Source organism: Hylobates moloch, unplaced genomic scaffold (assembly GCF_009828535.3).
Source record: "Hylobates moloch isolate HMO894 unplaced genomic scaffold, HMol_V3 SCAFFOLD_11, whole genome shotgun sequence".
Lineage (NCBI taxonomy): Eukaryota > Metazoa > Chordata > Mammalia > Primates > Hylobatidae > Hylobates > Hylobates moloch.
The window spans coordinates 67153551-67176887 of NW_026652286.1; the positions used below are offsets into that span (position 1 = coordinate 67153551).

The 23337-nt window shown below is 40.1% G+C and overlaps 2 protein-coding genes across 2 annotated transcripts in view; one reads left to right on the forward strand and one right to left on the reverse strand.

Moving 5' to 3' along the window:
• The window catches only part of MRE11 (MRE11 homolog, double strand break repair nuclease), a 353252-nt gene that overhangs the window by 147776 nt on the left and 182139 nt on the right, over positions 1-23337 (reverse strand). The window lies entirely within an intron of this gene.
• PIWIL4 (piwi like RNA-mediated gene silencing 4) overlaps positions 12688-23337 on the forward strand; it is a 60511-nt gene continuing 49861 nt past the window's right edge. The window contains exons 1-4 of the mRNA XM_032167177.2: positions 12688-12879; positions 14003-14081; positions 20393-20524; positions 22673-22887. Of these exons, the coding sequence (XP_032023068.1) occupies positions 12793-12879; positions 14003-14081; positions 20393-20524; positions 22673-22887 (513 nt within the window). The 5' untranslated portion in view covers positions 12688-12792. The remainder of the gene's footprint in view (positions 12880-14002; positions 14082-20392; positions 20525-22672; positions 22888-23337) is intronic.

Here is a 23337-nt window from a genome sequence, read left to right on the forward strand (position 1 = left end):
ACTATGCCAATTTATTAAACTTGAAGACACCATTGTGATGCCAAAAGTACATGTTCAAAAGTACTTTTAATTTTCAGATTGCTCCTTCATGTGTAGCTACTTATTCATTTTTTTTTCATTTGTCTAAGCCTAGCTGTGTCTCCAAACAATAATCAAAGTGTCTCCTCCTCCTCCCTCTCTTCCCACTCCCATACTTCTCCTTTTTCCTCAATGTGGACTGGGCAGAATTCTAGTTATATTTCAGTTATTTGAACTTATACTTGAGATTAAATCTGCACCTATAGAATCATGATGTAATTGGAACAGTAGGTAATAGCTTTGACTTGTCTGATTTGCCTGATCATCTTGATGTTCTGCAAGTGATAAGACTAGTATTTCCAGAAAGATGCTGCCATAAAGGTTATCTGTGGCCAATGAATGTCCAAATATGTGTGTCTCCTACAACCTGGCATGTATTATCTTCTACCATGATTACAATCTAGCTTAATCTGTATAAATCCCATATCTGAAAACAGAGTAGTGGTGGGATAGCTAGAAATCCAAAATCAGTCAGTCAATCAGATTTATTAATGCACAAGGATCACAGAGACAGAGCTGGGATTACAGGCGTGTGCCACCATGCCCGGCTAATTTTTTTGTATTTTTAGTAGAAACAGCGTTTCACCATGTTAGCCAGGCTGGTCTTGAACACCTGACCTCAGGGGATCCACCCACCTCGGCCTTCCAAAGTGCTGAGATTACAGGCGTGAGCCGCCGCGCCCGGCCCTGTTCTGTTTAATAGTAGCCATTGTGACTGGTGTGAGATGTTATCTCCTTGTGGTTTTGATTTGCATTTCTCTAATGATTGGTGATGTTGAATTTGTTTTTCATATGCCTGTTGGCCACATGTATGTCTTCTTTTGAAAAGTCTGTTCATGAAAGTCTGTTCATGTCCTTTGCCCACTTTTTTTTTTTTTTTTTGAGACAGAGTCTCGCTCTGTCGCCCAGGCTGGAGTGCAGTGGCGCAATCTCGGCTCACTGCAACCTCCGCCTCCCGGGTTCACACCATTCTCCTGCCTCAGCCTCTCCGAGTAGCTGGGACTACAGGCGCCCGCCACCACGCCCGGCTAATTTTTTTGTATTTTTAGTAGAGACGGGGTTTCACCGTGGTCTCGATCTCCTGACCTCGTGATCCGCCCGCCTCGGCCTCCCAAAGTGCTGGGATTACAAGCGTGAGCCACCGCGCCCGGCCTCCTTTGCCCACTTTTTAATCGGGTTTTTTTTTTCTTGTAAATGTGGTTAAGTTTCTTATAGACTGTGGATATTAGACCTTTGTCAGATGCATAGTTTACAAATACTTTCTCCCATTCTGTAAACTGTTTACTCTGTTGATCGTTTCTTTTGCTATGCAGAAGCTCTTTTGTTCAATTAGATCCCATTTATCAATTTTTGTTTTTGTTGCAATTGCTTTTGGCATCTCCGTCAAGAAATCTTTGCCCATTCCTATGTCTAGAATGGTATTGCCTAGGTTGTCTTCCAGGGTTTTTATAGTTTGGGATTTTACATTTAAGTCTTCAATCCATCTTGAGTTAATTTTTGCATAGGGTATAAACAAGGGGTCCAGTTTCAATTTTATGCATATGGCCTGCAGTTATTCCAGCACCATTTATTGAATAGGGAGTCCTTTCTCTATTGCTTGTTTTTGTCAGCTTTGTCAAAGATCAGATAGTTGCAGGAGTGTGTCCCTATTTCTGGACTTTCTATTCTGCTCCATTGGTCTGTGTGTCTGTTTTTGTAGCAGTACCATGCTTTTTTGTTTACTATAGCCCTGTAGTATAGTTTGAAATTGGGTAGTGTGATGCCTCCAGCTTTGTTCTTTTTGCTTAGGATTGCCTTGGCTATTTGGGCTCTTTTTGGTTCCATATGAATTTTAAAGTAGTTTTTCCAGTTCTGTGAAGAATGTCATTGCTAGTTTAATAGGAATAGATTCAATGCTATTCCTGTTTGGGATACTCTTCATCAGGAGACTGAACTGGCCGGTGTGCCAATAGCTTTGTGTGGCGCTATCCTAGATGTCAAGCCAGCACATTAGGAAGGTTAGGAAGGTTAGAATAGATTACCCTACACAAATGACAGGCGGAAATCTTGGCATGAAATAATATTATTCATTTATTGAAAAGGACTGGTGTGATGTAAAGGTGATTAACTCATAGTAGCACAGACAGCTTTACTCTCTGATTCTCAGTCTGTAAAGCAAATCAGAGAGATTAACTACAAAGTTCCCCTGTATTTCCACTGGGCTATGTATCTATTTGAGTTTTCAAAGCACTATAAACACTTGGCTGGCAGTATTTTCTGAAGTTTTAAGTGAGTATCTATTTATCATGCCCCATACATAATTAAACATAAAGTTCTTAGTAATTCAAATGCCATTTTAAATGTTTCTTCTTTTTATACTTTTCTACATTATATTTGTGCTTCCCATGAATCTTAACAAATTCCTTTTGAAGCCAAAAGAAATGAATGTCTTACTCATTACATCTTCCTTGCTCTGTTTGAAAGCGCTTTATTTTGCCAGCATTCATCTCGCATGACTAATAAAGTTTTAAACTTATTTTTCATTGTTTCATACTAAAATAATCTAAAGTATTATATAGCATTTTGGAAAATTAGATGTACTCTCCTAGGTGTCTTTAAAGATTTGTTAATGTCCTTTTTTTTTTTATTTTTTTTTTATTTTTTTTTGAGACAGAGTTTTGCTCTGTAGCCCAGTCTGGAGTGCAGTGGCGCCATCTCGGCTCACTGCAACCTCCGCCTCCCAGGTTCAAGCAATTCTCTGCCTCAGCCTTCCGAGTAGCTGGGATTACAGGCGCCCACCACCACGCCCGGCTAATTTTTTTTTTTTGTATTTTTAGTAGAGACGGGGTTTCACCATCTTGGCCAGGCTGGTCTTGAACTCCTGACCTTGTGATCTGTCCGCCTTGGCCTCCCAAAGTGCTGGGATTACAGGCGTGAGCCACCGCGCCTGGCCGATGTCCTTTATTAACCAGTAATTCTATAAACATGTAGCATATACCATTAACCACAATTATTTAGACATCAATGTTGGCAATCCTGCCATTTTGCTTAAAATTCCACTTGCATTTTCTTGATATTATGAATATAATATCTCACTTTATTTATTAGGTATAACAGTCTGGTGCCTAGACCCTAGACAGTAAGCAAGTTGAATTAAGGAAGAAAGATTAAACTTATTTCTGTATATCATAATGTGTGAGAGTAAACAATTTCATCCTACTTTAACTAGTATTCTGCTTTCTTAATTGCCAAAGTTGTTGAGTCATTTGAGAAACATGATTAAGGAGTTGGAATAAAGGTTCTTTATGGAAACATGTGAAGTGATGAGACAATATAAACCAGAGAAGAAAAAGCTATGGGGGAATTTTCTCATGGTCTTCAAGCATCTTTAATCATTCAACAAATATTTTGCCAAGTTGCTTGGCACTGTTCTAATTGCTGGGGATAAAGCAGTGAACACTCAGGCAAGGCTCAAGTCCTCGTGGTGGAACCGTATGGAGGAAAGAGAAAATAAACAAGTAACTAAAGAAGTAATTTTCTATAGCATATGAGGGCTGATTGTTCAGAATGATACGCAGCATTGTCAGAGGCGTTTGAACCAGAGCAACAACATCTTGAATAGGGGCTGGGTAAAATAAGCCTGAGACCTGCTGGGCTGCTTTCCCAATAAGTTAGGTATTCTAAGTCACAGGATAAGATAGGAGGTTGGCACAAGATACAGGTCATAAAGACCTTGCTGATAAAACAAGTTGCAGTAAAGAAGCAGGCTAAAACCCACCAAGACCAAGATGGTGATGAGAGTGACCTCTGGTTGTCCTCACTGCTCCACTCCCATCAGCACTATGACAGTTTACAAATGCCGTGGCAACGTCAGGAAGTTACCCTTATGGGCTAAAAAGGGGAAGCATGAATAATCTACCCCTTTTTAGCAAATAATCAAGAAAAAGCCACAAAAATGGGCAACCAGCAGCCCATGCTGCTGCTCTGCCTATGGAGTGGCCATTTTTTTTTATTCCTTTACTTTCTTAATAAACTTGCTTTCACTTTACTCTATGGACTTGCCTCAAATTCTTTCTTGTGCGAGATCCAAGAACCCTCTCTGGGGGTCTGGATAGGGACCTCTTTCTGGTAACAGCATCTTTTATCTTTGCTGGGACCCACATAAAAGAAAATGAGTTTTGTACCATGGGGTAGCAAAGAAGTTCCTTTAACAGGGCGAGTACATGAGGTTGACCTAAGTGGGAAGAGGGCAGCTCAGAGAAGGTGAACTCTATTGAAGCTGCACTATGGCTATCTAAGCTGAGTACTTCCCTACATACATTATCCCATTTTACACTCACAACACCCCCTGTTGAGCTAAGTTTTATAATCCTCTTGTTACAGATAACTGAGAGGTGGAGCTACTCACTTTAGATCACACAGCTCCTCACTGCACAGCAAAGGCTGATTCTACATGTCTTGGACTCCAAGGCTACTGGTTTTCCCTGTGAACCACCTTGAGATTAGGTGGATGAAAGATCAACATTCTAAATATTTAAGCTTCTGTTTAGGATTGCTTAGGTAGTTTCTGGAATAAAAGTAAGAAAAAAGACTATATTGGTGGCTTTCAAGCTTCTTTTTTAAAAGAGCAGAATCTAATTTTCAAACAAAAGTTTATGTAGAATCCCAATATATGAAACAGATTAGAATAGAGCAGTCCTGTTGGAGCTGAGTCACTCATGACTCCCCTCACCCGCCCCCTCAGGAAATTCCCCCTCAAAGACTAAGCCCCAATGTCCCAACAACCTTCTCTTTGCCTAGTGAATATTACCATAGTATTAGGCCAGAACAGGGTCTGAACCAACTAGGATGTTACCAAATTTGAATTTTATTACCTCAAGAAATCTCAGCTTTCATACTCCATGTGGGAAGACTTGACTGGCCACGAAGTCTGACAATAGTGTGGATTGGGGTCATTGTTATTTGAGGCATGAGTTCAGTAAGGGAATTACTGGGGCTGAGTTCAGTGGTTAACAGAAGGCTTACTGTTCCCAATTTTTCAGACTGAGGTCAACAACTCTGAACTTTGTAGATCTTAGGCCTGTTTGTTACTCTTGGTAATGCTCCCTTATTTACAGAGTTGCTAATGAAAGATATCCCTCCATTCCAATCACCCAGCTCTGAGAAAATCAAAAGTTTTAACTGAGTCCTTACTATAGTCATAAATTGGGAGCCCTTTCTTAGGGTAACAAAACAAGAAGCCAAGGTTGAGAGAATCTAACTTCCTTGTTTATCCTGGTAGGCCCCAAGCTGGAGCTGGAAAGACACCGAATATAACTCCACACAATAAGGGCGGAAGTACTGACTTGGGGGAAAGAGGGAAGAGCTTTGCTAATTGAGGAAATACTTCCTTTCCCAGTATGAGTGTAGACGGTCCTGCTCTCTGCCCTCCTCTATATGCTACCTGTCCTTGGAAGAGATGCATGCACTGCTCTAACACATTCCATAATTAAACAGAGTAAGTGGACATGCCTGCAGCTCACACAGAAGGGACTACTGCAAAGGACCCAGGTCTACCCTGGCCACTGACATTAGAGGGCCAGGGATCCTCCCTCACCCCACCTTCTGCATGCTTCTGTAGGGCCTGGGAGCCAGTGGCCATCCCTGACCTGATTGCTGCATTCTCTGAGTGTGCTTCTACATCTAATCACTCAGTTTGCAGAATGCATATGGGGGTGACGGCAAGACCAGTGTTATCTGTTGGGCACCATAAGCACAGTGCATAGGGCCCACAGTGCTTTTGGGGGCCCATGAAAATGTTTTAATTTCTTTTAAAATCAAAAGAGAAAAAATTTGGCCAGACACGCTGGCTCATGCCTGTAATCCCAGCACTTTGGGATGCCGAGGCGGGCAGATTACCTGAGGTCAGGAGTTTGAGACCATCCTGGCAAACATGGTGAAACCTCGTCTCTACTAAAGATAAAAAAATTAGCTTGGCATGGTGGCACACGCCTGTAGTCCCAGCTACTTGGGAGGCTGAGGCAGGGGAATCGCTTGAACTCAGGAGGCAGAGGTTGCAGTGAGCCAAGATGGTGCCACTGCACTCCAGCCTGGGCGGCAAAAGTGAGACTCCATCTATTAAGAAAGAGACAGAGAGAGAATTTTTTCTTGTAATGGAAGAAAGAGCTCACAAAGGAAAGTGCTTAGGGCTGAGGAAGGTCAAAATGACACCACTGGGTCATTGGAATGGGACTTCCTGTTGGAGGTGGATGGATTTTCTTAGGGAAAGAGAGTGCTTATGTGAGGAAGTGCAAACCTAATGGAGAGGAAACTAGGGGAAGAACTAGGGAATAGAAAAGCTCTCTCTTGTAACCATTTCCTCCTATTTTATCTTGTACATATAGAAATAATCTTAAATCCTTTCTGGAGCACAATGGGACAAGCAAGCAGATGATGCATTTTGGAAAGATTTCCATTACAATGTTTAAGCAGTTTAACATCTAATGCTTAATGTGAATTTTTCTTTCTCTGAACATATCAATAATATATTTCTCACAATTTGTTTTAAAAAAGAAAGCAAGACTGTTCATGTTACAGATTCAAGAAGAGTAAAAAAGCATAACAACTAAATGCAATGCATTATTCTGACCTAACCATATTCCGGGCCAGAAAAAAAAATTGCTTTTTTGAGGACACTTAGCAAAATTTAACTATGGACTATAGTTTAACCAGTAGTATTTACCCATTTTAAATCTCCCGATCTAGATAATTGTACTGTGGTTGTATAAGGGAATGAAAAAATATTCTTACCCTTAACAAATACAGTAAGTCCTCAACGTTGTCAGTAGATTCTTGGAAACTTCGACTTTAAGCCAAACAATGTATTACGAAACCAATTTTACCATAGGCTAATTGATGTAAACAAGAGTTAAGTTCTTACGGCTTACTTCTGGTCACAAAGATATCACCAAACTTCTAAATACAGACTCAAAACACTTCTAATATTAAACATTGAAATGTAAGCTATACATACATTTAAGAAAGATTAATAAAAACAAGTAAGATAATTATTTACCCACATTTTCCAGCTTAGGGTCATGGGTGGCTGGAGCCTATCCCAGCAGCTCAGGGTGCAAGGCAGGAACCCTTCCTGAACAGGACTCCATTCCATTGCAGGGAACACTCACGTCCACACCAACATTCACTTAGACTTGGACCTTGTAGACATGCCAATGAACATAACACGCAGAGCTTTGGGATGTGGGAGGCAATTGGAGTACCCAGATAAAACTCATGTAGACATGGGAAGAATATGCACACTCCAGGGGCCATGGCTGAAAATAGATTTTTTTCTCATCAACATTATAAGGAAATGATGTTGAATGAAGCGACATTATTCAAAGACCTGCTGTGCACACTAAACTATTTAAGAGTCAAAGGTCATGATGTCAACCTCTTTGCAAAATGGACCAGAAAAATAAAATAAAATAAATATATATATATATGTGCACACACACACATACAAAGAAAAGATAATAAGGCAAATATAGCAAAATGTTAATTGGTGAATCTTGGTAAAAGGTTTATGGGCATTCTTTGCGTTATCCTTGCAACTTTTATGTAAATGTGATATATTGTAAAATAAAAAGTTAAAACAGTGAGACAGTTCAAAATTAATCCAGTACTATTAAAAGAAGGCCCAATGAAGGTAACACATTGATGCACTAATTCTACAGATGTTGAACCACCTACACCTGTGCCTGAGGAATTAATTTTGTGTTAGCAGGAACCATGGGTATTGTCAAATAAATTAGCTGATGTGAACTGGCCTACACTTGTACATGATCAGGGTCTACCTAATAAAAAATCATTTAAAAAATTAAGTTACAGCCACAGACGAGACTGAATAACTGAAAAACTAATTTTTACAGCTGACCTGCAGGATGAGTTTAGGCAAATCTTTGGACTGTGCCTTCTCATTGATAAAATTTAGACACTAATGCTTGGACATTTAGATACTAATGCTTGGAACCATTACCATTTACAGTATTTCACAGCAGGCATGGAATCTGTTTTAGAATGAATACTATATTTTCCTACTGAACTATGTTAGCTTAAGTTTCCTCCCAAATAAACCTGAGATAAGGGCTTGCAAGTGGGTGGTTTATTTTGGTGACAGCAAGGAACAGGAGAGAGGGCCTTGGAAGAGTGAAATAAGGGAGGATGAAATTCAACTCAAGAATGCATTATCAAGCTCATCACTTCTGTGGCATCTGGTACTTGACCCCACTAGGCACCCTCTGTGAGGCTAAAGAATGCACTGCAGAATTGTCTGCCCAGTGGATGGAAGAGGGAGGATTTATCCACATTCTCCCACACCTTTTGGCCAAAGGTTGCCCCATGAAGGTGTTATGAGGTTTGCTTCTGTGTCAGTATGGCTGAGTGGGTGTCCTGCTGTAGCAGAGAAGCCCTGGACAGAACTGAGAGATATGGGATTCAGTTGAGGTGCGATGCTATCAGGTTACACTGTGTGCAGTTATTGCCATAGCAATGGCTGGAGTTGAAAAGTGGACTGAGAAAAATGTGAAGGAAGGGTGGCATGAGACAAGAGACACCTATGACTAGCAGTATCCTGAGCCAACATGTGCACATGGAGTGATCTGACACAAGTTCAAAATTATGACACACTGCAAAAAATGTACTGAATTCATTTTTATAAAATTTGTTCACCACACACGATAATAATAATAATAAATTACTTAATTTTTATTGTATGGCAAACGCCATACAAACATCATTATTATTATTTCATTTAATCCTCAAAACAATCCTTGGGGTAGACATATCTCAGTGATTCTCAACCAGGAGTGACTTGCCCTCCAGGGTACAGTGAGTCATGTCTAGAGATATTTTTGGCTGTTACAATTAGAGGGAATGCTATTACCATCTAGTGAGTAGAGGCGAGAAATACCGCTAAACATTCTGCAAGGCATAGGACAGCCTTCCATAACAGAGAATTTTCCAGTCCAAAATGTGAATACTGCTGAGGCTGAGAAATCCTAGTGTCATTATCCCCACTTTATAGTCAAAGAAACTCAGGCTAAATGAGATTACGTAAATTTCCTTGGGTGAGAAAGCTAGTCAACAATGGAGTTGGGATACAAATTCTGGTCTGCCTGACTTTAAAGCCATGCATACCTGTAACCTTACCGTACTGCCTCCCTACTGATGGAGAACTTTGCTCCTTATTTCAGCTAAAACCAAGTTCTTGTCACATGACCAGGAAAAGTTAGGCATGCAGACACAGTGAAGGGTGAGGAAGCAGAATTTATTGGGCGAGAAGGAAAAAAAACTTTCAGCAAAGCGAGAGGCCCCCACCTCACAGATTCATTCCAGGCCACACATAGGAACTGAAGAGCCCAGGCTCCTCCCCACTGCAAGCGGTTGGTTACAGCTTGCTGTGGCTCCAACCCCATTCTCCCAGTGTGCAGGCCAGGCAGAAGTTCTCCAGGGACCCCCCCTTATCTTCCTCCTGCATCTATCACTACCACAGGGAAAGTACACGTGCATTTAAAAAAGCCTATGTGGAAGGCACAGTGTGACTGATTCGTATGTCGGTTATTATAGTAATCATAGAAGAGAGTTGAAAAATGCAGATAATGATTAGAAATCATCAATATTTCTGATTTTATAACACATTAGTATTTGGAAAATCGAAGGGATCTGACTGTTCAAAGGTCTCATGTATTCTTAGCCTTTCTTGTCACTCTGTCATGTTACCACATCAATGCAGGTCACATGAAAAGGAATGTGGTATCAGGAGGTGGTAAATTTGGAAAACATGGGCTGGAGACTATTCTTACATTCAGAAACAAAGCACAGATTTTCAGAAGTAGATTCCTTGTCCACATTGTGTTTTCCATCTGCCCCTCCTTTGTAACACAGCAGTTTATGATCACTCACAACTTTCAGACTCTTTCATTTTCAAAGAAATCTATTATTATTCATTAGAGTAGCTTCACTGAACCAAGTCCAAGGCTGGCCATCTCTGCCCAAGGCCATCATTGTCTCTTGCACTTGCCAGCAGTCAGGGTTAATATGTTCCAAGAGAACCTGATGAAAGGGTATTCTGATGGAGAATAAATAGAATGGCAGAGCAGAGCATAACACACAGGCTTTGGGCTTTTTCCTCTAGTAACAGCTGCATCAAAAGTAAGGCAGATCACCTTCTTGGAGGGAGGAGAGTAGAAGATGAGTGGATACAGTGTGAGCTTTACAGGTTGACAGACTTGAATTGGGATCCCAGCTATACCACATAATGTAGGGCCTTGGGCAAGTCACTTAGTTTGCCTAAGCTTTAATTTCCTAATCTATAAAACTGGGGCAATAATGCCTAGCATACTGTAGGTATTCAATAAACATTAGCTATTATATTTGTTAAATTTTCAGCCCCCAAGTACAGAAAATTGAATTAATCATATTCTTTGATTCGTTTTATATGATTCTCACAGGTCTGTGCAAGTTCTATATTATATTATACTAACTTTTGCTTTCTCTTTCTCTGCCCCATTCACATTCCTGTTTTATTCCCTTACATAAGTACATAATCTGTTGTGTCTGTTCTTGGATATATATGTTTACTTAAAAAATTAGTACATATCCCATATACAGGTGTCCTTAATGTTTTAAAAATTAACGTAATATTTTATCATTGTATAGATCTCAATCTTTTTTTAAGCTTTTCCTTTATTCAGTACAATGTGTTTAAGATCTATCCATGTTGCTAAATATATTTTTAGGTCATTATTCCTGAATGTTAGCCTAGTAACCCACTCCATGTGTCTACCACATTTTACCTACCTGTTGCCCCTTCTGATGGGCACATAAGCTGCCTGCAACTACCTGCCACTCCAAATAATACTCTGATGAACAGCCTGTACATGTGCCCTTATAACTTCAGCACAAGCTTTTCTTTTTTTTATTTTTTATTATTTTTTTTTTTTTTCAGCACAAGCTTTTCAACAAATCCAGGGCAGTATTTAATAAAATTCTACACACATTTATAATTAAAATAATCTTTGAAAAGTAGGAATAGAAGAAAGCTTTCTTAAGATGATAAGGACTACAAAATAGATATTTATAGCAAATATCAAACAAAATGGAGACCTTTCAGTCTCTTTAAAATCAGAAAGAAAACAAGAATTCCAACTACCATAGTAACCTTCAACATTGCACTGAAAAATCTGAGCAATGTAAGACAAGAAAAACAAATAAAAAGAAAAAGAATGGATGAGACAAAATTATCGTTATTTGTAGATGATATGATTGTATACATACAAATTCAATGAAATCAAAAGACAAGCTCTAAGAACTGAGGAATTCAGCAAGCTTGATAAACAATATCAACTTTACAAAAACCAGTATCATGTGGCTAGACTAATAATTACCAAGTATGAAACATGACAAGAAGATATAGTTCACAATAGTAACAAAAACTATGAAATTTTCAAAAGTTAACTCAGTACATGAGACTTTTATGAAAAAAATTAAACTATTAAAAGATAAAAAGAAAGACTTGAATAAATGGAGAAATCTAACATTGTAAAGATGATCTATATATTGGATACAATGCTACTGAAATTCAAGCAAGATATTTACAGAAACTTGACGAACTTATTTTTAAATTTATATGGAAGAATAAAGTTTGTGAATAAATAAATCAGTTGGAAAAAATATCAAAAAGCAAAGACTTATCCCACCAGATTCTATGAATAACACAAAGAAATAATGATACAAAGTGTTAAAGTCTTGGTGCAGAAATGGAAGGCACAGACTAGATCTATTTATACATGGGAATCTGTCATTTGCTGGAGGTGGCTTCACAAAGTATTAGAGAAAGTATATGCTATTTAACAGATGATGTCAAGGAAGAATGGCTCACTATATGGAGATAAAGTTGGACTTCTATCTCACTCACATTGTATGTATACTTATATATGTGTGAGTGTAAATTCCTGAAGGATAGAAGATACTTGCTGTGAACAGTAAACTTACAAAGTTAATAAAAAGAAAATATTATATAATATCCTTGTCCTTGTAAACTTAGGACAGGTGGAATTTTCTTTTAAAAAGACCCAAAAAGCACAAATTTAAAAATGGCTGAATTTGACAACATCGAAATTTAGGATTTTGGTTAAAGCATTTCATAGTAAAAATTAACAAGTGATAGATTGGAAGTAGATACTTGCAGATTTGCAATTTTTTAAAAAAAGTTTTCTTCCAAATCACAAAGATGAGACAGTCTACTTTAAAAATGGGCAATGGATGCGACAGGCAATTTGCAGAATGGAAAACTCCAAAACTATCACATGTATGAAGAGGTACTTACCCTCATTGGTGAGCAGAAAATACAAACAAAAAAAGATTATTGTTTGATGCCACCCAATACACATAAGATTGGCAAAAATGAAAAAGCTGGATAATGCCAAATTTGGGGGTGGGGGTGGAAGTAATGGGAAGAAAAAGGAAGTCCTGCACAGACCCACGTGCTCGCGCCAACCCCTACGCCCCAGCGCGCCTTCTCCACCCACGCACGGCCCTCGGACGCATTTCCAGCCCCTGCGTAGGTCGGGGATGCTGGACATCCACCGCCTCCAGGCAGTTTCGCCGTCACAGCCTCGCCATCTGCAGCCAAAGCAAAACATATCCTAACTGAGACTTTGCAGTTCTTGTGGCCACTCTGGGCTCACCGGGAACATGAGTGGAAGGGCCCGAGTGAAGGCCAGAGGCATCGCCCGCAGCCCCAGTGCCACAGAAGTGGGGCGCACCCAAGCCTCGCCATTGGTGTGTAGAGTGCTTATTGCGCATGGTTGCGTTTTCTCTTACCTCTCTCTTTAGCCTGAACAATGCCTTCCTCTGCATGTGTCTCCTCCTTTCTGTTACGAAGTAGTGCGTTATCTTTTCTCTCAAGTTTGAGTCTTTCCAAGGTTTCTTCTAACAGTTTTTTCCTTCTAGGGACCTTGTCTGAGTAAGATATTAATGTAGGTGTGTTAGCCAGTAAAGAGGACTGAAGACTGGGGACAAATATGTCATTCTCTTCTACTTTCTGAGTTTTAATTTCATGATTTCGTTTTAAATTGCCTTGTAAAAAGTGATGTGCTTTCATAACATTACACGGCATATAATCTAATGCAGTTTTTCTGGCTAATTAGTATATAAAAATAAGTACTCTCACACATGTGGTTTAGATTAAGCTACTGTTTCTTGAGCAACCACTATAGAGAAAGCTTGCTGGATTGAGGCAACTAGATTGACCTGCCAATAAGCAACTTTGGAGTGATGTTATTAATACAACTACATATTCTTAGCATTTGGAGAAAATATTCAAATGAATAGTTTGTGGTCCTTATGCCTTTATTCTCATGAAGTGGTCTTCTCTGGACTTTGTTCATTTTTTAGCAGGCCAAGATAGAGTAACTTCTTGAACAAAGAGAAGTAGTTACTATGAAAAGAGAAAATACTAATGGTTCCCTTGGCCTATTTTGTGAACCTGTTTTGGCCCAGTTTATTCATGCAGAGTCATGATCTGAGCTGCTGACCCGGGGCCTCTGTTCATTTTATGTCCGTGGGCCATGGAAGCATGAGGTCCATGTGCATCTGTGCCACATGCCCTCTGGTGAGCTCCCTGGGCACAGGGATCTCATCTCTGCTTCTTTACACCTCCAGCTGTATCTGGCGACAGTTGGTACTAAAATCAAAGTTTGATGAGTGAGGAAAACTATAGCGTGTCCTTATCCTCTTTTCTAGAATGGGCACTCTCTTCTCATCCCTGAAGGGTTTTACTTGTTAACATTTTCTTTGCCTAGTTCATGGTAATCTAAAGACCTGACACTGTTCTTAGGATAATCTTTTGGTTTGTGACTTACCATTGTAAATCTGAACAAAACTTTTTTTTTTGCCATTTTAGCCTAGATCTGTTGATCTTAGTAACAATGAAGCATCCTCTAGCAATGGCTTCTTGGGAACAAGCAGGATTTCAACCAACGGTAAGTGCAGCTCAGCCTGTTCATTTAGTACCATTCAACCTGAATGGAGCAAGAGGAGCCCTGCCAAGCCTTACAGCAGTAGGCCCACCTCTTGCACATCCCGATTTCCTTCCTTGAAGGATCGCCTTTGTCATGTTCCTTTGGGACTCTTTAACATAGAAGTGTGTGCTGAATTTCCTGACAGTGTTTGGTAGATGGGACTTCACAGATATTAGGAAGCTAGTTTCTGTTTCTTTCTATTCACTGAAGAATTTTCAAAAAATACTTTAAAAATCTTTATGGTGTTATATACGAATACCATTTGATCCAGCAACCCCACTGCTGGGTATCTACCCAAAGGAAAATAAATCATTATATCCAAAATTTATCTGCACTTGTATGTTTATTCAGCACTATTCACAATGGCAAAGATATAAAATCAACTTAAGCATCCATCGATGGATAATTAGATAAAGAAAATGTGGTATGCATATATAAGAGAATACTACTCAGCTATAAAAAGAATGAAAGCATATCTTGTAGCAACATGGATGGAATTAGAGGCCATTATCTCTTTTTTTTTTTTTTTTTGAGATTGAGTTTCGCTCTTGTTGCCCAGGCTGGAGTGCAATGGTGCAATCTCGGCTCACCGCAACCTCTACCTCCCGGGTTCAAGTGATTCTCCTGCCTCAGCCTCCCAAGTAGCTGGGATTTCAGGCATGTGCCACCACACCCAGCTAATTTTGTATTTTTAGTAGAGACGAGGTTTCTCCATGTTGGTCAGGCTGGTCTTGAACTCCCGACCTCAGGTGATCTGCCCACCTCAGCTTCCCAAAGTGCTGGGATTACAGGTATGAGCCTATGAGCCACCGCCCCCGGGTGGCGGCCATTATCTTAACTGAAATAACTCAGAAACAGAAAGTCAAATACTGTATGTTCTTACTTGTAAGTGGAAGCTAAATAATATGTACAAATGGACATGGAGTGTAGAATAATAGACATTGGAGACTCGGAAGGTTGGGAGTGTGGGAGGGGAGTGAGAAATTGCTTAATGGCTGCAATGTACATTATTCAGATGATGGTTACACTAAAAGCTCAGACTTCACACTATGCAATATATCCATGTAACAATATGCTCTTATGCCTTAAATGTATATGCATTTTTAAAAAAGCAAAAAAAAAATCTGAATGGCATATAAATGCCAATGCCATTGCTTGGAAGGATGGTAGAAACCTGGTATGCATGTAGCCACTGCTCTCTTTCTTCCCCTCCTGTGGTAAACATCACCATTCAATGGTAGCTCTCTTCACAGCAAAGCCAGATTTGGTCTCAGGATACTTGTCAACATGCAACTCCAAGTCACCACAGTCACACACTGTGAGTTGGCATGCCCCATGTGTTAGTCTGCTAGGGCTGCCCTGACAAAGTAGTACCAACTAGGAGGCTTAATCAGCAGAAATTTATTTTCTCACAAATCTGGATGCTTAAAGTCTGAGACAAGGTGGGGACAGGGCTGGTTTCTTCTGAGGACCCTCTCCTTGGTTTATACATGGCCATCTTCTCCTTGTGTTCACATGATCTTTCCTTTGCACTTATATGACCTAATTCCTCTTTATTATGACAACAGTCATACTGGATTAGAACCACCGTAATGACCTCACTTTAACTTAATCACCTATTTAAAGACCCTGTCACCAAATATGATCACATTCTGAGGCACTGAGGATTAAGACATCAGCATATGAATTTTGGGGGAACACAGTGTAGTCCGTGACCCTGAATAAAACCAGTTAGCCAGGCCGGGCGTGATGGCTCATGCCTGTAATCCCAGCACTTTGAGAGGCCAAGGCAGACAGATCACCTGAGGTCAGGAGTTCGAGACCAGCCTGGCTAATATGGTGAAACCCCGTTCCTACTAAAAATACAAAAAATTAGCCAGGCGTGGTGGCACACACCTGTAATCCCAGCTGCTCAGGAGGCTGAGGCAGAAGAATCACTTGAACCCGGGAGGTGGAGGTTGCAGTAAGCCGAGATTGCGCCATTGCACTCCAGCTTGGGCAAGAAGAGCAAAATTCCATCTCAAAAAAAAAACAAAAACAAACAAACAAAAAAAACAGTTTAGCCAGAGTCTCTTTTGTTCTGACCCCAGTGTTTTTTATTTTCACAAGCAATTGATTTCTAATAAATGTGGAAGCTCTAAACATTAGGTTCTCCCAGACTCTGAGGGTCTGGTCCCCCCACCCATCTCATGTCTGACTCTGCTGTTCCTCACTAGGAGTTTTCCAGTCCTGTGTATTTACCCCTGTGATCCAAACACAGAAATGAATGTGCAGCCTGTGAGCACAGAAGCCCTACACTGACAGGCCCAGTGCCCTCCATTATTTTCAAACATTATTCTATCCTTGCAAATGTTTTTTCACATCCGCCACACATTTTTTTGTTACTAGTTTTTTTTTTTGATTAAAAAATTTTTTTTATTTTTTATTTATTTTTTATTATACTTTAAGTTCAAGGGTACATGTGCACAACGTGCAGGTTTGTTACATATGTATACATGTGCCATGTTGGTGTGCTGCACCCATTAACTCGTCATTTACATTAGGTATATCTCCTAATGCTATCCCTCCCCACCTCCCTCCACCCCACAGCAGGCCCTGGTGTGTGATGTTCCCCACCCTGTGTCCAAGTGTTCTCATTGTTTAATTCCCACCTATGAGTGAGAACATGCGGTGTTTGGTTTTCTGTCCTTGAGACAGTTTGCTCAGAATGACGGTTTCTAGCTTCATCCATGTCTCCACAAAGGACATGAACTCATCCTTTTTCATGGCTGCATAGTATTCCATGGTGTATATGTGCCACATTTTCTTAATCCAGTCTATCACTGATGGACATTTGGGTTGGTTCCAAGTCTTTGCTATTGTGAATAGTGCCACAATAAACATACATGTGCACGTGTCTTTATAGTAGCATGATTCATAATCCTTTGGGTATATACCCAGTAATGGGATGGCGGGGTCAAATGGTATTTCTAGTTCTACATCCTTGACGAATTGCCACACTGTCTTGCACAATGGTTGAACCAGTATACAGTCCCATCAACAGTGTAAAAGTGTTCCTATATTTCTCCACATCCTCTCCAGCACCTGTTGTTTCCTGACTTTTTAATGATCGCCATTCTAACTGGTGTGAGATGGTATCTCACTGTGGTTTTGATTTGCATTTCTCTGATGGCCAGTGATGATGAGCATTTTTTCATGTGTCTGTTGGCTGCATAAATGTCTTCTTTTGAGAATTGTCTGTTCATATCCTTTGCCCACTTGTTGATGGGGTTGTTTGATTTTTTCTTGTAAATTTTTCTAAGTTCTTTGTAGATTCTGGATATTAGCCCTTTGTCAGATGGGTAGATTGCAAAAATTTTCTCCCATTCTGTAGGTTGCCTGTTCACTCTGCTGGTAGTTTCTTTTGCTGTGCAGAAGCTCTTTAGTTTAATTAGATCCCATTTGTCAATTTTGGCTTTTGTTGCCATTGCTTTTGGTGTTTTAGACATGAAGTCCTTGCCCATGCTTATGTCCTGAATGGTATTGCCTAGGTTTTCTTCTAGGGTTTTTATGGTTTGAGGTCTAACACTTAAGGCTTTAATCCATCTTGAATTAATTTTTGTATAAGGTGTAAGGAAGGGATCCAGTTTCAGCTTTCTACATATGGCTAGCCAGTTTTCCCAGCACCATTTATTAAATAGGGAAGCCTTTCCCCATTTCTTGTTTTTGTCAGGTTTGTCAAATATCAGATGGTTGTAGATGTGTGGTGTTATTTCTGAGGGCTCTGTTCTGTTCCATTGGTCTATATCTCTGTTTTGGTACCAGTACCATGCTGTTTTGGTTACTGTAGCCTTGTAGTATAGTTTGAAGTCAGGTAGCGTGATGCCTCCAGCTTTGTTCTTTTGGCTTAGGATTGTCTTGGCAATGTGGGTGCTTTTTTGGTTCCATATGAACTATAAAGTAGTTTTTTCCAATTCTGTGAAGAAAGGCATTGGTAGCTTGATGGGGATGGCATTAAATCTATAAATTACCTTGGGCAGTATGGCCATTTTCACGATATTGAGTCTTCCTATCCATGAGCATGGAATGTTCTTCCATTTGTTTGTGTCCTCTTTTATTTCGTTGAGCAGTGGTTTGTAGTTCTCCTTGAAGAGGTCATTCACATCCCTGTAAGTTGGATTCCTAGGTATTTTATTGCCTTTGAAGCAATTGTGAGTGGGAGTTCACTCATGATTTGGCTCTCTGTTCATCTGTTATTGGTGTATAGGAATGCTTGTGATTTTTGCACATTGATTTTGTGTCCTGAGACTTCACTGAAGTTGCTTATCAGCTTAAGGAGATTTTGGGCTGTGACAGTGGGGTTTTCTAAATATACGATCATGTCATCTGCAAACAGAGACAATTTGACTTCCTCTTTTCCTAATTGAATACCCTTTATGTCTTTCTCCTGCCTGATAGCCCTGCCCAGAACTTCCAACACTATGTTGAATAGGAGTGGTGAGAGAGGGCATCCCTGTCTTGTGCCAGTTTTCAAAGGGAATGCTTCCAGTTTTTGCCCCTTCAGTATGATATTGGCTGTGGGTTTGTCATAGATAGCTCTTATTATTTTGAGATACGTCCCATCAATACCTAGTTTATTGAGAGTTTTTAGCATGAAGGGCTGTTGAATTTTGTTGAAGGCCTTTTCTGCATCTATTGAGATAATCATATGGTTTTTGCCTTTGGTTCTGTTTACATGATGGATTACGTTTATTGATTTGTGTATGTTGAACCAGCCTTGCATCCCAGGGATGAAGCCAGCTTGATCGTGGTGGATAAGCTTTTTGATGTGCACACATTGTTATGAACAGTGAATGATGAAAATCCTTCATCCTTGGAGGGAAAATTGGAGTTTTATTTATTTATTTTAAAATATATATAACATGAAACTTACGATTTTAATTACTTTTAAATGTGCAGTCTTGGGAGATGAACTTTGTTTATATTGTTGTGCAATCATCACCACCATCCAACTTTAGATCTTTTTTCACCCTGCAAAATGGAAACTCTGTACTCATTAAATAATCCCATTCCCCCCTCCCTCCAGCTCCTGGTAACTGCCATACTATGATAGCTTGAATTTTCAGAAACCACCTAACATCTTTTGAAACCACAAGCAATGGCTTATATGGACAATCTAGTGAGGGTAATAGAATTAAAGATTAAATACATTTTGTGATTTTCCTGGGAAACTTAGACTCCCCTGAGCAGGGGCTGGACAGCATTTGAGCCAGTAGCAGTTCCATGTAGGGTGGTTTCATACAGTGACTATGTCAAAGGCAGTGGTCATGTAGAGTTCTAGAAATTCATGTTACTTTGCAGTAACATTTTGTATTTTTATAAAGTTATTTTCAACATGCCAGAAAGTCAGCATCTCCCATACTAATTTAAACAGAAAATACTCATTTGGGAACAGATTTTAATTTCATGTTTTCTAGAAGCTGTCAGTAAGTGATACGCCCTGAGGTGAAACACTGGCTTTTATTCTTATGGGGAATGACCTAGAATAAAAACTGATGGCAATGTTCCGGGCAATTTCTCTTCTTTTCATTGGGAAATGTCAGATTCATCTTCTTTCTGGGCAGAAGTTGCTGAGGACAGAAGTTAGTCTGTAATCCTTCAGAGTGTTACACAAGAGCTAAGGGCAGGAGAGCTGCCCTCCCTAAATAGGTGTGGAGAAGGTAATGGGGAGGGAGGGCTTTCTCCTTAGCCAAGAAGTGAAAGTCTACAATATTACAAGGGCAAGAACTAACTCAAGATCTGTTTTTGTTTTCGTGAGACAGGGTCTCGCCCTGTCGCCCAGGCTGGAATGCAGGCATGACCATGGCTCACTGCTACCCCCACCTTCTGGGCTTAAGTGATCCTCCCACCTCAGCCCAGGCACATGTCACCACGCCCAGCTGATTTTTTGTGTTTTTGGTAGAGACAGGGTTTCAACACATTGCCCAGGCTGGTCTCTAACTCCTGAGCTCAAGCGATCCGCCCGCCATGACCTCCTAAAGTGCCGGGACTACAGGCATGAGTCACGACATCTGGCCAAGATCTGTTATTTTTAACAAAACGTTCTGTGTTTTCTTCACAATTTTCCGTTTTTAGGCTGAAGACTTCTGTTTCGTCATGAATGCTTTCAGCCATATAGGCAAACTGTATTCAAAACCACAAGTTTGGATTGCAATGCATTTTTGACATAGTAGTTGTAAACAGTATCACTAGAATGAAATATGAGCTGTTACCACATTCTCTTCATGTTTTAGATAAATATGGGATATCTTCTGGTGATGCTGGAAGTACCTTCATGGAAAGAGGTGTGAAAAACAAACAGGACTTTATAGATTTGAGTATCTGTACCAGAGAAAAATTGGCACATGTGAGAAATTGTAAAACAGGTACCCAGTTTTATGTTACTTACTTTTTTAATGTTACCAAATCTTGCTTAAGGAATTTCAAATTCTAGGTCTAAAATAAATAAGTTCATATGTTTGCTTAACAGATATTTACTGATCATCTTCTATGTTCAAGGCACTGTTAGACGGTTTAATTTTCTAGCCTTAATTTTCTCTTTTATTAATAGAATTAATATCTTCCCCCAAATGACATCTCACTTTTGGAAAAGATTTTCTTCATATACTGGGGTGGGAGTTAAAAAGATGTTTCTTCTCTTTCCCAACATGGGAAGTAATAATCTTTCTGGACTTCAGCTGTAAAAAGAAAGACATAACCTATTTGGGGGATTCTTTACCCAAATTCCAGGCTCACCCATAAAACTGCATGCAAATTGTCAGTATATGTATTTTCTGGGAAGTAGGTCTATTGTTTTCGTTGGATTCTCAAAAGTCTTTGTGGCCACCTCATGAAAGTTAAAACTCACTGATGCGGATCAGTGTTTTCCAAACTTTTTAAACCAAAATAAGAAATACACTATATCCAGCATACACACACTGTCCACACACAATTGAAGCAAAAGTTTCATGAAACAATGCGTCTCTTCCTTTCTGTTTTATTCTGGACTTTTCATTAAACATGCGATTCACCTCACCTGATTTCGTAACTGCAGCACTAATGGGACCCAGCTGCCATTTGTAAACTATCATATGTAGACGATCTTGAAGGGTCTTTCCAGCTCTGACAGTCTAGGTTGACTACTCTTTATTTATATGAGCAGCTAAAATATGTTGCTTTGCCATTTCCTCAGGATCTGGGAGAACAAAAGAGATCTGTTATTTAACTAAAATAGCACAGAGATGTCTTGCTCCTACCAGATATATACCCCAGGTTGAAGCTGAGGAAATACTGAAGCACAGCTGATACCTTATAGTCCTCACCACCTTGGAGTCTCTGGGTTGCTTTCCTCCATGAGAAAAGCAAAATAGCATCTATTCTATATCATTCTTTTCTTTTCTTTTTTTGGAGACAGCGTCTCACTCTGTTGCCCAGGCTGGAGTGTAATGGTGCGATCTTGGTTCACTGCAGCCTCTGCCTTCCAGGTTCAAGCGATTCTCGTGCCTTAGCCTCCCGAGTAGCTGTAATTACAGGCGTGGGCCACCATGCCCAGTTAGTTTTTGTATTTTTTGTAGAGACAGGGTCTTGCCAGGTTGGCCAAGCTGGTCTCGAACTCCTGGTCTCAAGCAATCCACCTGCCTCAGCCTCCCAAAGTGCTAGGATTACAGGTGTGAGCCACCGTGCCCAGCCCCTATATCATTCTTTTTTGTAAGACCAAAACCGGATGATTCTCTGTTAGGGGAAGTGAGAAGAACCTCCCTTATACCCTCCTGGATTCTACCCTGGAAGGAGCTTACACCATCCTGATCACTGACTATATCGTGGCCATCTCTGATTTTGTCCTATAGACTTTTAAGATATGAATAAAAATGTCTGTAGGGGGCTGGAAGTCCCGGAAGCACACATGGCCTCCATGTGTCTGCAGAAAACAGAAGTGCAGAAACGCTGTCTGTTTTCACGTCGGAAAAATGACAGTTCCTTCCTCTCTCCCCGGCCTTTCCCTTAATCTCTGAGCGTCTTCTCTGAGATTGTTTGGTCTAACCACTGATATAACTTTTTCAGAATTTTCAGAAATATGATTAACTTTTGATTACCTAGATTTCCCAGAGGTTGGGGGTTGTATATTCATAGTAAGAACCAGATTGTTTCTTTATAATATGAGAGCAGTATAATTTCAGAGCAGCATCTGAAAATATTACTTGAGCCGATATGAATTGTAGAGAATGAGAGCGGGAAGGCAAGCTTTGAAAGGTGTCCTGGAATGGTTGAGTTCAGATGCTTCTTGTCTCACAAGGACAGGAATGTCAGTGTCTGCTTGTATGTTCTTAAGAGGCCTGCTTCATGCACGATCCCATTTTAGCTCCCAAAGGTGTTATTAGGCTGCAAGTTTTAGGATTTATCCTGTGTCACTGTGCAAAAATCCTTGCTTTAAAGCAACTACTATGCATAGGCAAATACATTTTTAAATGGCGTGATTAATATTAACGTGATGTGATTTCCTGATTAAAAAATTATTTTTTGTTTGTCTTCTTCAGGTTCCAGTGGAATACCTGTGAAACTGGTTACAAACCTCTTTAACTTAGATTTTCCCCAAGATTGGCAGCTATACCAGTACCATGTGACGTATGTTCCAGATTTAGCATCTAGAAGGCTGAGAATTGCTTTACTTTATAGTCATAGTGAACTTTCCAACAAAGCAAAAGCATTCGACGGTGCCATCCTTTTTCTGTCACAAAAGCTAGAAGAAAAGGTATAGTATGATTAGTTTTTTCACTGTATATGCGGGTGTGTGTTTATTATATGTGTATACACACACATACACACACACACACAGATACATATATGCATATGCAAGGAGATTCCAAAAGGTTTGTGGAAAAATAGAATTAAAAGGTAAGAATTTAAAAAACTAGGCCGGGCGCGGTGGCTCAAGCCTGTAATCCCAGCACTTTGGGAGGCCGAGGCGGGTGGATCATGAGGTCAGGAGATCGAGACCATCCTGGCTAACACGGTGAAACTCCGTCTCTACTAAAAAATACAAAAAAATTAGCCGGGCGTGTTGGTGGGCGCCTGTGGTCCCAGCTACTCGGGAGGCTGAGGCAGGAGAATGGCGTGAATCCAGGAGGTGGAGGTTGCGGTGAGCCGAGATCGCGCCACCGCACTCCAGCCTGGGGGACAGAGAAAGACTCCGTCTCAAAAA